The 15,810-nt window shown below is 49.0% G+C and overlaps 1 protein-coding gene across 1 annotated transcript in view; it reads right to left on the bottom strand.

The window, feature by feature from the left end:
* Positions 1-238: 238 nt before the first annotated feature.
* The window catches only part of TRIM71 (tripartite motif containing 71), a 61,740-nt gene continuing 46,168 nt past the window's right edge, over positions 239-15,810 (bottom strand). Inside the window, exons 3-4 of the mRNA XM_032459359.1 lie at positions 6,520-6,654; positions 239-3,126 (exon numbers count right to left, since the gene is read on the bottom strand). Of these exons, the coding sequence (XP_032315250.1) occupies positions 1,675-3,126; positions 6,520-6,654 (1,587 nt within the window). The 3' untranslated portion in view covers positions 239-1,674. The remainder of the gene's footprint in view (positions 3,127-6,519; positions 6,655-15,810) is intronic.

The following is a 15,810-nucleotide window of genomic DNA, read 5'->3' as shown; positions in this document are numbered from 1 at the left end:
TCTGAGAGCGCCTTGTCCTCCTGGGGTGTGCTGCTCTGGAATTTGGCTCTTATTTCAGTATTTGAAAGACAGCTAACGCCCAGAAGCACAAGGTTCTGCACCCAAGTCCAGCTCACTAAGAACCAACCCTGTAAAGTGACGGATGCCGACCGACAGTTCTGCAGCGGGAACCTGACTTACATTTTCATTCTTTGGTACCGAGACAGAGGTTGGAGAAAAGATCATGTCCTATGTTTCAGGTTGGGGCAATTCGGTTTACAAATCCTTTACATTCAAAGGCCTTAGAGGGGGCTCGAGGGGATATTCACGTTAACCACGAGACCCCCATCAGGGCTCGGGGGGAGCAGACTGCTCTGTAAAAGTGATCTGAGCAGAGGGTGTGGAGGTGGGCTGTTCCTATGAACCTGACTTGCAAACATCCTACTTCCCTGAACTTCCTAAGTGGGAAAAATTGTGCTTTTAAAACAAAAGTGCATTCCTTTGCCTACTCTTCTTAGGAAAAGAAATGCCTGGCATTAACAGAACAACATTCAACCGAGGGGAGGGCCGGACAGCGCCTAACCTCCGCAGTCTGGGGGTACCTTGCCTGTTTCTCCTGCTCTCTGCTGACGGACTGAGCACACGCCCGCCCGCTCTCGTCCACATGCCAGTCTGTGTCCGAAATCCCTCTTTCTGAGAAGGAGGTTAATTTTCTTCTTCCTCTTAGTTTTTTATAACCAACAGCAAACTAAAAACACTTAACTTTTTGAGAATACTTTAAATCAAAATTCCTAAACTACATCTATTTTTTTGGAAACCAAAGTTGTGAAGAGAAAAAGTTCTTTGGGAGGTGGTTTATCATTTCCAGTTTTACTATTTTGGTGTAAGGTGGCTTCACAGCCCCTCAACACACGTACACACACACACCCTCCCCTAAAAGAAACAAAGACTACATACCCTAAAATAGGAACAGTCTGCTTTTCTTGGCTAGCAAGCCACAGCCACCCCTTCCAGGAATAAGAAAAGATGCTAATGCTGAACAAGCTGATAAACACACTGAGGTATAAAATGAGAACACAGGAAAGTTCCCTGTTGCAGCATTAAAAAAAAAAAAAATCCCCCAAAAGATCAAGATCACACAACACAACCTAACCCCATAAACACAGTATTCTCAAGAACACAAATACACTACAATTAAGCATCTTAAATCCTATTTTTCCCCGTTTTATAGTTTTTCGTTTTTCTTAGTAGTTTTCTCGTGTTTCCTTGGCTCAATCTACAGAATGCACCCCACTGCACACATCCAGCGCCCTCCCAACCACAGAGATGCCAGGCTTGTGCATGTCCCGCCCGGCGGAGGGAGAAGGGATGTGGGCTCTGCTGAGTGGGGGCGGGCGGAGGGCAGAGGGCCTGCTGGAGAAGGAGACGTAAAGGTTTCTGAGGTAGATAGTAATCATCACTTCACAGGCTCAATCCCTGCAGAAAAGGTAAGTACATTCATCTGTAAAAAAATAAAGATGAGGTAGGACGTAAGCAATGTTGTACTTTTCTTGTTCTCTTTCAACAAAAGAAAAAAAGAAATTTCCCTGAGACGGTTTCTTCTTTGAAATTCAAAAGAGGGGAGAGATAAAGACAGAAAGAGAGAGCGAGAGACGGACACCGCACACCCCGAACACAGATGCCTAGGAGATGTGATCAGAAGACCAGGATCCGATTGTTGCCGAAGTCCACCACCACGATCATCCCGTCCGGCGTGACGGCGATGCCGGAGGGGCGGTCCATCTGCCCGAAGCCGCTGCCCTGGCTGCCGAACTTGCACAGGAAGCTGCCGTTGGACTCGAACATCTGTACCCGGTGGTTCCTGGAGTCCGCCACGATGATGCGCCCCTCCTGGTCCACGGCCACGCCCTGCGGGCGCAGGAACTGCCCGCTGCCGGTGCCCTCCGAGCCCAGGAAGCGGGCCGACTGGCAGTCGGGGTGGATGACCAGGAGCCGGTGGTTGTTGAAGTCGGTGACCACCAGGTGGCCCTCGTGGTTGAAGGCCACGCCCCGCGGGGAGTCAAAGTGCTTCCAGAGAGCCCCCTCGAAGCCGTACTTATTCAGGAAGACCCCATCGGGCCCGAAGAGCTGGATGCGGTGGTTCCGGGTGTCGGAGACGAGGATCTTGCCCTCGGAACTGACCGCCACGTCCCAGGGGTAGTTGAACTGCCCGTTCTTGGTCCCCTTCTCGCCAAACTTGAGGAGGAACTGGCCCTCGAAGGTGAAGACCTGGATGCGATGATTGTCCTTGTCGGCCACCACGATCCTGCGGGAGGCGTCACAGGCCACCCCGGCCGGCCGGTCGAACTGCCCGGGACGGGAGCCCAGCGAGCCGAACTTGTGGTGGAAGGCGCCGCAGGGCTTGAACACCTGGATGCGGTTGTTGCTGCGGTCGGCCACCACGATGTAGCCCTCCTTGTCCACGCTCACGCCCCACGGCCGGCATAGCCGGCCGTCCCCGTCGCCCTCGCTGCCGAAGCTCAGGCCTGGGAGCCCGATGCCCACGTAGCTGCGGCCAGACTTGACCAGCACCTTGAACGGGCTGTTCTCGATGTGCTGGTTGCACAGGGTGACCGACACCAGGTGCTCACCCTCCAGCTGGGGCCGGTAGCTCACCACGTATGTCCCGTTCTGCTGGTCGCTCACTTCGGCGCCAAACAGGTTGCCGTCGGGGCCCAGGACCACGGCTGACATGAGGTCACCGCCCGAGAGGCGAGGCTCCCCGTCATGGTCATAGCCGATGACAGTGAAGGAGGCCACCTTTCCCTGGAGGGCGCGCTTGAGGCCGTCACCCGTGGCCTTGGTGAGCGGCGCGAAGGCCCCGCTGCTGACGAAGCCAAAGGACTTGATGGCAAGGTACAGCGCCTGGTCGGGGGGCGTGAACATGACCCGGTCGTCCTCCTGGGGCTGCAGGAGGCTGCGTACGGTCTTGAGCTCCTGCACCTGGGCCAGCATGCGGTCGCGCGCCAGCAGGATGTCCAGCGCCCGGCCCTCCTCCAGCACCTGCTGGACGGCGCTGATGGTGCTCTCCAGCTTGCTGAGATTTTGCCGCAGCTTCTCCACCTGCAGGTACAGAGACTTGGCTTTCACCTGGCGGATCTTCTCTACCTGGAGGGAAAAGTGAGAGTCGGGAGAGAGGACACAGGGGCTTAGAATCAGGACAGAAAGTAGCACATCAGCTGACCCCAGCGACGAGGAAGCCTCATACTGAGGGAGAGTCTGCAGAAACGACGGGTCTGCACTCTCCAAAAATGGCCAAATTCAAAGGCAGAGGAAGGCAGAGGACTGTCCCCAATGACAGGAGACGGTGACGAAACAACAATGGCTGATCCTGGGTTGGGGAGACTGCTATTACCAACACTGCTGACGAAATGTGACTCTGAACTGAAGATTACATATTAGTGTTGTATCAATATTCAGCTTCCTGTTTCTGATCAACTGGGATTATGTCAGAGAACATCCTTGCTCAGAGGAAATTGAAGTATTTAGGTGTAAAAGGGACAGCATCTCCAACAAGCCAACTTACTCTCAAATCACAAACATACAGAGAGAGAGAGGAAATGATGAAAACAGAGCAGGATGTAAATCCCTGGTGAATCTCGGTAAAGGATACATGGAGTCCTCTTGTTATTCCTACAACTTCTCTGTAAACTAGAAATTACACAAAAAGAAAAGTTAAAAACAGCCATATAACAAATGTTTCCTGGGCACCTAGTCTGTGCCAGGCGCTGGAGGTACACACGGCCAGTAGAAAACATACAAGTCCAGAGGGAGGGTACAGCTCAGTGGTAGAGCACATGCTTAGCATGCACGAGGTCCTGGGTTCAATCCCCAGAAACTCCACTTAAAAGGAAAAGAAAGAAAAGAAAGAAAAGAAAGAAAGAAAGGAAGAAAGAGAGAGAAAGAAAGAGAGAGAGAAAGAAAGAGAGAGAGAAAGAAAAGAAAGACTAAGCCCCACTGAGCTTATAAAGGGACAGACACAAAGCAAGCAAGCAAAGAAAAGCTGCAGGACAATTTCAGAGTACTGGCGATTAGAGTAGAAATAGCGTGAGTCACTGTGATGACAGGCCTGGTGTAGAGACAGGGTTGGCAGGGACAAGTGGGTTTGGTCCTGCACTCCAACAGAGCCTGAAGTCTCTTGAAAAATCTCTCTCCCTCCTTCACACATGTACACACACAACGAGAGGGAGAAAGACTGTGGATGCAGAGTAAAGGGATGCGGTGAGGATCTAATTCAAGATGACAACCCCCCACCCCTTCCATGTCCCCTGTCTTGACTGTTTTCTCTCCTCACAGGTTTTGGAAATCTTCAACAGGGAGCCAGAGATACCAACTTTTTGGCAACCATTAGCCTGGATTATTTCCTAAGGAGCCCTCTGAATCTACAATGCTGTAAGACAGATAAATGGATTCGGACCTGCCTCTGGGGCTCTCAAACCACACTATTAGGGAATATGGGTTTTTTGTTTGACTGATGAAACAGCCATTTCTTCATTCTTTTGCATGAGATAACTAAAAGCCCTCTAAGTGATTTCCCTTATGAGGAGAACAAACAGGTCGCCCAGCTGGTCTGTGCTGTTTTGCAAAGAGACCAAGACTTCTGAGTGCTTGACTGATCTGAAAGCCACAGAAAGTCTCTATTAGAATAAAGTGTCCACTGTTGGGAAGGCTAGATTTTAATCAGACTTTCCCTTTGGGGGTGGATGATGTGATTTTTGACCCCATTCATGCTTATTCATCCGTCCACTCTGGAAGGACACGTGTGTGCAGAGAGGCCCATGTGGGGACAGGTTAAAGGGAAGCTTTGTCCTTTGGCCTTGCACTGGGCCAAACCTCTGGGCTTTGGTTCTGATCTCTCAACTCAGTGCTTACAGCTACCCTCTCCTCAAGAGGCAGCCATGTCCACCGGAAATGCATAAGCCACAGGAAAGAAGAGGTCTGTCCCAATACCTAAAACTGGTCACCTGGCACCCAGATATCTTCAATGACCAGGAATGCAAGAAAACAAAACGTTTTATAACAAGGAGGCGCCCAGGCAGAGACAGGCGGGAAGGAGCAGAAAAATGAGGAATGAGTGAAGGAGAAGAGGGGGACTCCTCCCACAGGACTGTGGCGAGGTACCCCAGCAAAAAGTAGAGACAAACGGGACTGAGGTGTGTCCAGAATGAGCAAGCTTATTTCAGAGTTATCCACGAATGAGTTTTCAGGCAAGGGAAGAAGTTTATTACACAAAGAAAAGACTGACTCTTCTTCCCGATTTGCTTCTCCTATGGTATTAGAAAACAAACAAACAAAAACACCTTGAGCTTCCTATTCCTCCTGAAAGAGAGCTGCCTTGAGAGAGAGGCTGCGAGTCAGCCCCACAGGAGGGAGGGGAACGAAGGTGAGACCTGCAGAAGCCCCTGCACACAAAGGCCTTTTCATCAGCAAACCCAGAAGAGCAAGTCTGTGGCAGAGTTCATCACACAGCTCTCAGGTTGCAAGAAGGGGGCCCCTTCCAGTTATAATTAACATTCGTGGGTGGCATGAGACCCGCAGAGCATGGGGACATCGGCATGTCTGAAAACCACATCAGGCTCACAGAGGTGCTTGAATAACTTATGTGAATTAAATCTTGGACTGTTTCCATCCAAGGACTCGTCTCTTCTGTCAACGGGCAAATGAGCCATATTCCTGGAGAGGTCAGAGAGTCGGAAGGCAACTGTGCGCGCACTAACTCAAAGGAAGAGGCACTGCAGAAGAAGCCCATGCAGCCAGCATTCCCACGCAGGCCAGGGCACAGCGCCTGGCCAGGGTCACTTCCAGAAAAGTGAGATGCCACCTCCCCCATCACATCGATTACATGAGCCAAACAAGCACCACGCACCCAAGCGCACCCTTTCTAATCAGCTTTTTATAGTCTTATTTGGGTGTTTGGAGAACGTGATCACGGTGAAACTGGCAAGGTACTGGCCCAGGCTGGGCACGTCCCTCTCTTGTGCCTGAGTGGGGATGGAAGGTCAGAGGGGGCCATGACACATGGGGATGTGGGTGGGGCGACTCATCTCTCCAGCTGATCTTCTCTAAACAGCCCATCAGCCTGCTCAGTGCCTAGCCCTACTCTAGCAGAAAGGAAGGGCACCAGGCTCCCCGTCCCCAGGAGGGGAAGCTGGTTTTCCACAGGGGTCAGGGAGCACAACCAGCCAGGACACCAAACTAAGGGTGTGCCCAGCAGTCTGCTGTCCTGACAATAATCTCAACCCTGCTCCCTCCTTTCTGCCCCCTTGAGTGTGTGCAGGACAAACCTGAGATTCCGTCCTTCCAGTCTCGGGGACCCGACTGCTTCTGGAAGGGCTTCTGGTTTGTTTAACTGTTCAGAGGGCACCCGCAGTGTTCACGGACCCCTACATTTCTCTGCCAACAAACGTGGGGGAAGACCACCAAGTGTTCTAAACTCAGAGCTGGGGTCCAGGGTGTGTGGTACCCAAAAGACGTGCAGCGGCTAACGGGCAGCCCCGTTACCTTCCACAGCAGCTCACACTCCCGCTCCTCCAGGGCCTTCTTGTGTCTTGCAGTCACGGCCTTGACCTCCGACTGTACCACTTTTGCCTTCATCTCCACTTGCTCAGCCACCGTCTGGGCCTGCTCAATGCTCAGCTGGAAAACCAAAAACAGTCAGTCTCACAACACGAGAAGGACCTTCGCTCCATGCTGAAGGTCTGCTTTTTTTCCAGCCCTGAAAGTGAACACCCTGGGCCCCCGAACCGGGTGGCCCACGTCCTTGGAAAGAGAGCAGGCCTCTCGGGGGAGAACGGCATCTGTCTGACTGTAACTGAAGGAGCTGCTTGGCAAGGGCTGGGTGTCCCTGCAGGGGAAACGGCACCTCTGCGGTGAAAGTCAGGACTATTGAGAGCTGCTCCGATACGGGAAAACCAGTGTAGCTGGGTCCCTGCCCAAATCCAGGAGCGAGGACCCGGTGTGAAATGGACTACTCTGGGCACACGAGCAACTTCCCACAGACCATCCAGCCTTCCTCCCCACCTGGGGGAGACCCTCGGGGGGGGGGGGGGGGTGCTCACCAGGCTGCAGCCCAGCTCAGAGGCCACGCCAAGTGCAAACTGGGAACAGTGTCTGACCCACCTGAGAAACCATGCCCGTGGCCAGCCAGAGACCATCTACACAGCCCTGCGCCCCCCGACCCCGTGCCACCAGGCCTCGTAAAGCAGCCAGTTTAATCAGATGTATTATTGTCCATAAAAAATTAATCCCAACAGAAGGCCTGGTGTTTTCATGCATATTACATGATGTGTCTTGAAAAGCCACAAGGATTTGTTTGAGATACTGAGGTATTAAATCAGGGATTCCAAACTGACCGCTGGGGTGCAACAGGTTTTAGAACAGGTGTCCCAGATTAGGAGGGACCCGGGGAAGCTTGAAGACTTGGGAACCTGCCGGGACTCAGGAATCAGCTCTGGGTTGACCTGCACAGGAACACATGTCAAAACTGGCAAAGTCCTGGGCAAACCAGGCCGGATGGTCATCCCAGAAGTCAGGTAAGTCCTAGCCCCACCCCCTACTAGTTCTAAGGCCACAGACAAGTTCCTGGCCCTCTACAAATCTGGGGTGAATGTGAGAAAAGTGCAGGACAATATATGAGAAGAGCCGAGTCCAGCACCTGGCCCAGGATAAAATACTGTTCCTAACGATAGTGCTCAGCTGATAAACTAAACGCCTGCACCAAAAGCTCAGCCATCCCTTCCCCTCATCCTACTTAGCTCTCATCATAGAAGCAGCATCATGCACCTGGGCCTAGTCACGCTTTCTACCTTGTTTCGTTTTTACTTTTAACGTAAAACGTCCCGCTAGCAACGCCTGGCATACTCCACGTGGAGCGGTCATCACCCTTCTCCAGCTACGGACACTTCTTTACACCAGAGGACAGTTCCACGCCCAGGAAGCAGTCGTTCCACGCCTCCGCGGCTCTCCCCTGGGGCGTCCCGAGTCTACTCTGCCTCTCTAAGATCTGCCCGGCCTGGGCATCTCACTCAAATGCAATCCAACAATACATGACCAGCCTTATTGTTCAGAACGTGCTTTCCGCGAATCAGCTGTGACTCGTCGGGTCATCCGTAACTGGGACCCCTGACTTACCACCTTCCATCCTCTCGCAGTCTGGGAGACCCACAGTGCAGTGCCCCCAGACCATACACAGCCGACACGGCTGACTGCTCACTGCCCCCTCTGCCCTAATCCCTGTCAGGCCTCAGAGTCCACTGAGCCAAGGGGAGCTGGCACTTGGCTGATCTGGGAGGCTCACGGGTTCTCCATGGCCTGGAATGCCTTTCTCTTCCAAGCTCACCATAAAGTTTCAAAATCCAGCTCAGATGCCACTTCCTTCCTTCCTAAAACTGGAAAAGAGTGACACCTACCCATGATTCCGCCCCCCCTTTACTCTCCTGTCCCAAGTGTCAGGACATAGGAAACCAAAGTCTACCGTACTTACAACGGGGCTGTAACAGGAACAATGTATACGTTTAATATTTACTCATGTCTATGGCTAGAACCATGTTTACCAAAGCACGAAGTAACTTCACTGGGTTACATACTGTCCTCCCAAAATTCAGCTGCACCTGAAATCTCAGAATGTGACCTTACTTGGAAATAAGGTCTTTGCAAACGTAACTGGTTAAGATGAGGTCATACTGGAGTAGGGCGAGTCCTAAACCCAATGACTGATATCCACGCAGGGCCATGTGAGGGAGGAGGCAGACACTGGGGGCGGTACAGGTACAAGCTTAGGCAGGAAGAAGGAAGGGAAGAGTCTTTCCTAGCGCCTTCACCAGGAGGACACCTTGAGTTTGGACTTCTATCCTCCATAACTCTGAGAATAAACCCTATTGTCTTCAGTCACCCAGTTTATGGGACTTTGTTCTAGCAGCCCCAGGAAACCAAGACCATAGCCAACAAGGTCAAGTAGATGGAGATACTCAAATCACCCACAAGGTAAAAAAAAATCAGGCTGGCCAATCAGTAAGTATGCATGTAAGCAGACATCACAGCGGGGTTGGTAGGTTGCAAATGCCTCCGGCTGTCAGTCAGGACTGATTCAGAAAAAGAGGAGCCTCACTAGACATTTAAACAGTGACAATTTAACGTAGGAAATCTGGTTAAAACAGGAAGCGGAGAACTGCCAGGGCAAAGTGCACACCGAGGATGAAGCAGACAAAAACTGCAGTCGGCAGCTCCCACCCCCTGGGCTCAGAGGACAAGGAGAAGGAAGTAGGGGTTACAAGGACCCAGAGATACTGGGTGGAGGGAGGCCCAGTTCATTCTGAGTGGCGAAAGCTAGAAATTTGGTGCCAACTTCTGCTGCCAGGGTGGAAAAGAGCTGCTGATAAGAACAGGAAGTGAAAACGAAGGAACAAGTCCCTTCTCTGCACTTCAGGACACGTGGTCTGCAGCCCCAGCATCACGGGCATGACCGGGAAAGGGTAGGTTGGTGAGGTAATTACTGGTTCACCCTTTTTTCAGATGTGTTGGCTCTTCATTAGCACAGAGCTGGTGTCCAAGTCAACATGTAACCGAGGCAACCAAGCTTCTGTCAGTAACATGCTTTAACGGTCCCTCAAAGGAAGGCCCAGGCCGCAAACTGCCTTCTGTTTATATTAATGTCTTATTAGTTATCTAACTCACCTTCCACCTAAATCAGAAGATATGGAAAGAACAGGACCCCCCATTCCTGCAGGACAAGAACTGGCCGGATGGAGAGCAGTGACCACGTCCTGTGCATGGACTGGGAGAGCCTGCTCACCCGCCCCGTCCCACCTGCCTCCCAGCCAGGCTGCTCCCTGTGTTTCCTCCCAGGTCCCCAGCAGGCCCTTGGGTTTGGAACTCCAGTTCTGTGACAAGAAGTTATTTCTTCCATTTTCCAAATAGGTAGAAGGGGTGCAAAACTCTGGCTGCCCTTTGAGTCACCCCGTTCCTAGAGTCATAAAAGCTCCACGTGCAGGACAAAATGGATCCTACGTTCCCCTCCAAATCATGCACAACCCAGGCAGGCACCACATTCCTGAGACGTGCAGACCAGGACCTGCTCGGCAAGTCCCCCTTATCTCACGTTTGAATTGAAGAGTGTATGAGGCATGGCGTTGGGGGAAATGGCAGAGGGTTAAAAGGGCTGGGGAAACTCCTAAAATGGAAACGCATACTTAATGTAGAAGAAAGGAAAAAGGGAAGGAAGAAGGGAGGATCATCCAACCAGCAGGGGGCTTGAGAAAAAATGTTATCTTTAAATGTTAACAGATTCAATCATCCAAGGTTGAGAGTCTCAATCTGGGCAGGCGAGTCAGTGATGCCAGCTGACTGGTGAGTGACGGCCACTTAGCACTGGGGAGGTGTCTGAGGCCGGATCTGGGTTTCATAGAGAGGAGTGCAGACAGCGATCAGTGACGTCTGCTAGGAGAACACTGGTGGCCTGATGACAGCTATCGAAAGTGTCCAGATAGAAGATAACAGAAGATGCAAGTGTCACCCATAAACTCAAAGGCCACCATACCAGATATGGGCATTACTGTAGTTCACTCTAAAATGTGACTGTTCATCCCATTTACGATCTTTGAACTTACGATCATCTTAACACTGTCAGTGGGCTTCTTCCCTTTGTTAGTTGTATGTAAAATAAATGTGTATCTTACAATTAATGGCATCTTAAATGTGATGAAAGTAAGAGCAAAGAAAAGAATCAAGGCTCCCTTGCATGGAGCAGACCATGGACATCCCCAGGGAATCAGTGCACCTTTATGAACTCCTCTCCTTACTTACATCAGTGACCAAACTGTTGTACTTTCAGGAAGGTAAAAGGATGTTCTAAAAAGCAACAAAAATGAGTGGCTGTCCCAGGAAGACCGATAAGGTACACCATAGACATTCTCCACGCTGTCTTTGTTGCGGGCAACTCAAGACCCTCATCAGGGTAAATTCTCTTCACAAGATGACCTAGAATTAATTGAAGGATTTACTTCCGGGTGTTTTTTTTTTCCCCGGAGAACTGAGACTCTCAAGTTAAATGTAGACAAATTATGAGTTTCTCAGAGTCCTAACTTAGGAACTGTGGTTCACAGTCAACTGTACAGCTGACACTTGTAATTTAATACTGGATAAAAAACAAGATCGTCAGTTGTGCGGCGGCCAGGGTTGGGGGGGAGTGGGGGGGGTAGGCCTTTTATATGTATACTGATCCCATCCAGGAATGATTTATTGGAAAGCTTATACACAAACTAATCTTACAAACCAGTGGATGAGGCTATCGGGACTGGAGGAAAATCCAACAGAAGGTGACTTGCATGCAGGCTGTACTACAGGAGAGGAGCCAATACAAGTCTCAAGCCTTTGACACCCACACAAACACATCAACTTGGATCAGTGGTGTGATTCCGGGTCCCGAGTGGCTGAAGAAAGGCAGAAACATCTCTGCTGAGTCTCTAGTGAGTGTATATTATCTCTGACTACAGAGGAGAAGCTAAGACACAAAAGTCCTTGGCTGAAGAAAGGGAATGAGTTCCTGAAAAGGTTTTTTTCTGAACAAAAGCCAGTAAGTGGAAATTAAAATACCCAAACTCCCAGTGGTACTGGGTCCGGATATACTGTAAAATGCCACTGATAACTCATTTAAAGGACTTAAATTTACCTGCAGACGTGGCTGCTAGTATCCTTTACTTTTAGTGATGTGTTCAAGCTCTCATTTGGTCCAAAGGGAGCTCCCAATCATATGTCCCCCGGCAAGGACTGTCTGCAGGCTACTCAGTGTCAAAATGAACAAACAAAACCGGAAGTCAGGGACCAAGGTAATCCAGGAAGTCTAGTTAACTTACAATTTCACCTGTACCCTTCAAAATAATTATGCTTAGCATTTAAGTTTGGTTCTCCTCATTTTGGGGCCAATGTTTACTTTTGTAACGAGGCAGACAACTTACATGCAATAAAGGAAATCAGGAAGAGGGTAGGGCAAAGATAGCTGATTGCTCACAACATCCATTTCATCTTTACTACTAGCACTGATTTACTAGTAACATCAGAGCAAAAGTTAACAAAAACTCCATCTTATCTAAGTCTATAGGGAGCTGGGATGAAAACTCCCTTGCAACTGATGTTGTCATGGGTGTTGGCCAAAAGATATGCAGAACTTCTGGGAAACCTCTAAAAGGTAGGTGTATGCCCCCTTCCTTTCAACTGTCCAGAACCTAAGAATGTGATGGCTTGAGTTCCTGCAGCCATTTTGGGCCACAGGGATGAATGTCAATACTTACAAATGGTGGGATAAAGCTGAAGAATTGTCCAATAACTGTTTGTATCCCCAGACTATTTTTTTAATAGGAGGGATTAAAACCTTGAGTATTTAAACCACTGCTTTTGGGGAGCAGAGTGAAGGCCAGTTTCTCATTGCTAAGTTCCTTTCCTAACTGATTTAAAAAAAACACACACAAACAAAACCAAACCTTAATCTACGGCGCAGAAAGCAGGTGAGCAATTAGTTGGGAACACGGGCAGAGGGAAGGATTACCCTAAGGATAAGGAACCTTTTTGGAGGTGATGGACACGTTCACAATCTTGCCTGTGGTGATGTGTTCTTGGTTGAAACCCATGCCAAACGTATGCTATGCAACACAAAAACGTGCCGTTTACTGTGGACCAGTTTTCCTCAATAAAGCTGAAAAACCTCTGCCTCACTCCCAGCACAACTGAGAAAACACTACTATTAATATTTTGGTCAATTTCTACTTCCTCCCCCCACAATTTTTCTGTGTTGTTTTCTGGGTTCTGCATAATTTTTCTTGAATCAACTTCAGTTTGCTCCTTTTACTTAACATGATGTGTGTGTGTGAGAGAGGGAGAGAGAGAGGTAGATAGATTTATTTATTTCTTTACTTAGGGGGTGGTCATTAGGTCTATTTATTTATTGGTTTATTATTACGGGTTTTCCCCCCAGTGGAGGTGCTAGGAATCGACCCCAGGACCTGATGCATGCTAAGCACGCACTCTACCACTGAGCATAGTCTCCCCCTCTGTGTGTGTTTTTAATGCAAACTATTTCTAAAAGTGCATGGCTTAAAAAAAAAATCCTAAACTCACACTGGTGACCATACATAATGGTGCAGGAGCTTCAAAGGATTATCCAAACTCCATTTTCCATTTTAGAGTCCCTGGGGTTTTTTTTAAAATGCTCCCCGACTCCATGTAGCCCTTTAACCCAGCTAGGGCTTCTCTTTGGTATTGCTGTGCTAATTTCAATCTATTCCGTCTCCCTCTTTCATCACACTTTGGTTTGGTATCTTAATTTTCTCTTAAGAGTTATTAGCAAAATAAAGTAGATATTCTAGAAAGAGGCTTTATTTCTTGGATCTGTCAATTTGCCATGACAAATGAGTAGCTTTTAAAAGTTCCAAAATGACACACTTCATACATCAATATGACCAAGAGCAAATGAACAAAGAACAAACCTAGGACAGTTTCTTAGACAAAGGACTTCCAGGTCAAACTTGCCGTTTCAGTGTTCTCTGTGAAAGACAACATCTCTCCATACCCTGTGACCAGGATCATTGTGTCTTTTGCTTTGGGTGGATTAAGTGGTTTCCTTTTTTTCAATTAAAAAAAAGAGGAGGGGTGTAATATGTCTGTTTTCAAGAAACATTACCACCCCCCCCCCAGACTGTACGGAAGCTGATGGCATCCTTCCTTCTCCAATGTTCACATCAAGAACAGAAGACAGTCTTCACACCGCCTTTGCTATACTCCTTAATATAAGTGCTATTAAGTGACAACATAAAAATCACGTGGTTGGCCCATCTACCTCACTTAACATTTGACCAACTGCACCAAGAAGCAGTGAAGCACCGTGCAGCCAGACCAGTGTTCTCTTCTGGCATTTCCAGGTCACTCCTTTAGCCTCTGAGGCACATCTCAAAATTTCAGTGGCTATCATCCTTTCCTATGCTTAGTAACCAACAAAGGAGAAAACACCTGTATATTCACACAAATCCAAATAACCTCCTTGTATAAATAAACAAATACACAGCCTGAGCTACACAGTGGCTGCTCTTCCTGTGTCCTCCCTCCAGGTGTACTTTTAATTAAGATGACTTTTGGATTAGTCCCCGAGACTGATGCCTACAAAAGCTCTCAGAACACTGCTCTCCCCTTGGGAAAGAGCAAAAGCTCTGTTATTTGCTGAACACACACAGGACACCCCCGCCCCTCACTCTCACCACCCTCCAGCCTCAGGGACACACAACTGACTGTCCCCACCCCGATGAGGAACCTGGGGGCAAAACATTTGTTTATAACGAAAACGGTCACACCATTCTTCTGACTTTGTGGACAGAGCTCACGTGGGAACAAATGGACATTTTGGCAAGTGGTTTTTGAGCAAAGCTAACTTGTCCTCAGTCCTCACCTTCCTGCCCCTACAGGCGTGAGCCAGCATCAGAGTTAATTCAGAGGGAAGAGTGCTTTGTACCAACACCCGAGGACTTCTCTTTTAAAAGGAACGAACCCTGATGCTCTGTGTTCAGTGGCCCCCAGAGTCTTCTAGGAATAGTCAATCATTGAGAACACGTTAAGAACTTTCAGATAGAAATGGGTGACCAATCGTACACCAATCTTCAGATGACTGGTTGAATGTAGATTTTCGACACTTATAACCAAGAGCCATGAAAGGGTGTACATACACGTACACACACACACACACACACGCAGCATGGTCACAAGAACTTTCTAGGAAGATAATTCACAACCTATGCAGTTGATGTACCTGGGTGTAGGTGTAGAGATTACTAACATACCGAGGCTCCCACCTCCCTCTCCCCCAAGAACCCACCTGTCACCTGGCTCCTCTACACAAAACCCCCCCGGGATCCAGTATTTCCAGCAGCAGCAGGCACAGTAGCAGCAACTAACACCTGAATTTCACTCCTAGGGTCCTTTCACTACCCCCGCGGCAGACGCTCAGCTAACCTGCACTGGTTTCAGAAAGTGGAGCGTGGCAGACAAAATCTTCCAACCCTCTACTTCTCTCCACGAGAAGCCCAAATTTCCACTTCCCTGCAATTTCCTGACTTTAACCACAGATCTCCCCTTCAGCCTTTGGCAAATCACTAACAACTCACTCACTTTTCACTCCAGAGTGGCTGACCCCACAAAGCACAGGGAGTACCGGGAATTCTCTCAATCATGTTTCAAGACCCCCTCCAGTGTTCTGTCCCCAAGGACAGGAAGAGGTCAGAAAGATTATACCACCGTCTAGGGGGTGGGACCTAAACACCAGCAGATCTTTTCCCTCCCAGGTGATGCCAACACCAGAAAGGAAGGCGTCCGACAAGGTCCTAACTGCAGTGGCATAAAAACAAAGCCACAAACCACTTATTTCATCCACAGGGACAGAGTCACAGAAAGAGAACAGAAAGGCCAGCACTGCGGCCTAAGTATGACAGACTAAGTCATCCCAGAAATACAGACCCTCAAACTTCCTATTTTATAACATGACTATCAGATAATCTGACTCATCAGAAAGATTACTTCAATATCATGCACAGGAATCTGACAGAAACTTATGAAAATCCTAAACCATCTTTCTGCCCCGTCCTTTAGAGCACATGATCAATTCTGTAGCATTTCCCAAAAAAGGTCTTATTTTTTAAATAATTCACATATTCTAATGCTCATACTAAGCAGTTTCTTACTCACTTTCTGCTCGAGGATTAGCAATGTTTCTTGACTTTCAAGCTTATCCTACAAGACGAGGATAACAACCTATGATTT

This window comes from Camelus ferus, chromosome 17, assembly GCF_009834535.1.
Source record: "Camelus ferus isolate YT-003-E chromosome 17, BCGSAC_Cfer_1.0, whole genome shotgun sequence".
NCBI classification, from domain to species: Eukaryota; Metazoa; Chordata; class Mammalia; order Artiodactyla; family Camelidae; genus Camelus; species Camelus ferus.
This window is presented reverse-complemented; position numbering and strand designations above follow the sequence as displayed.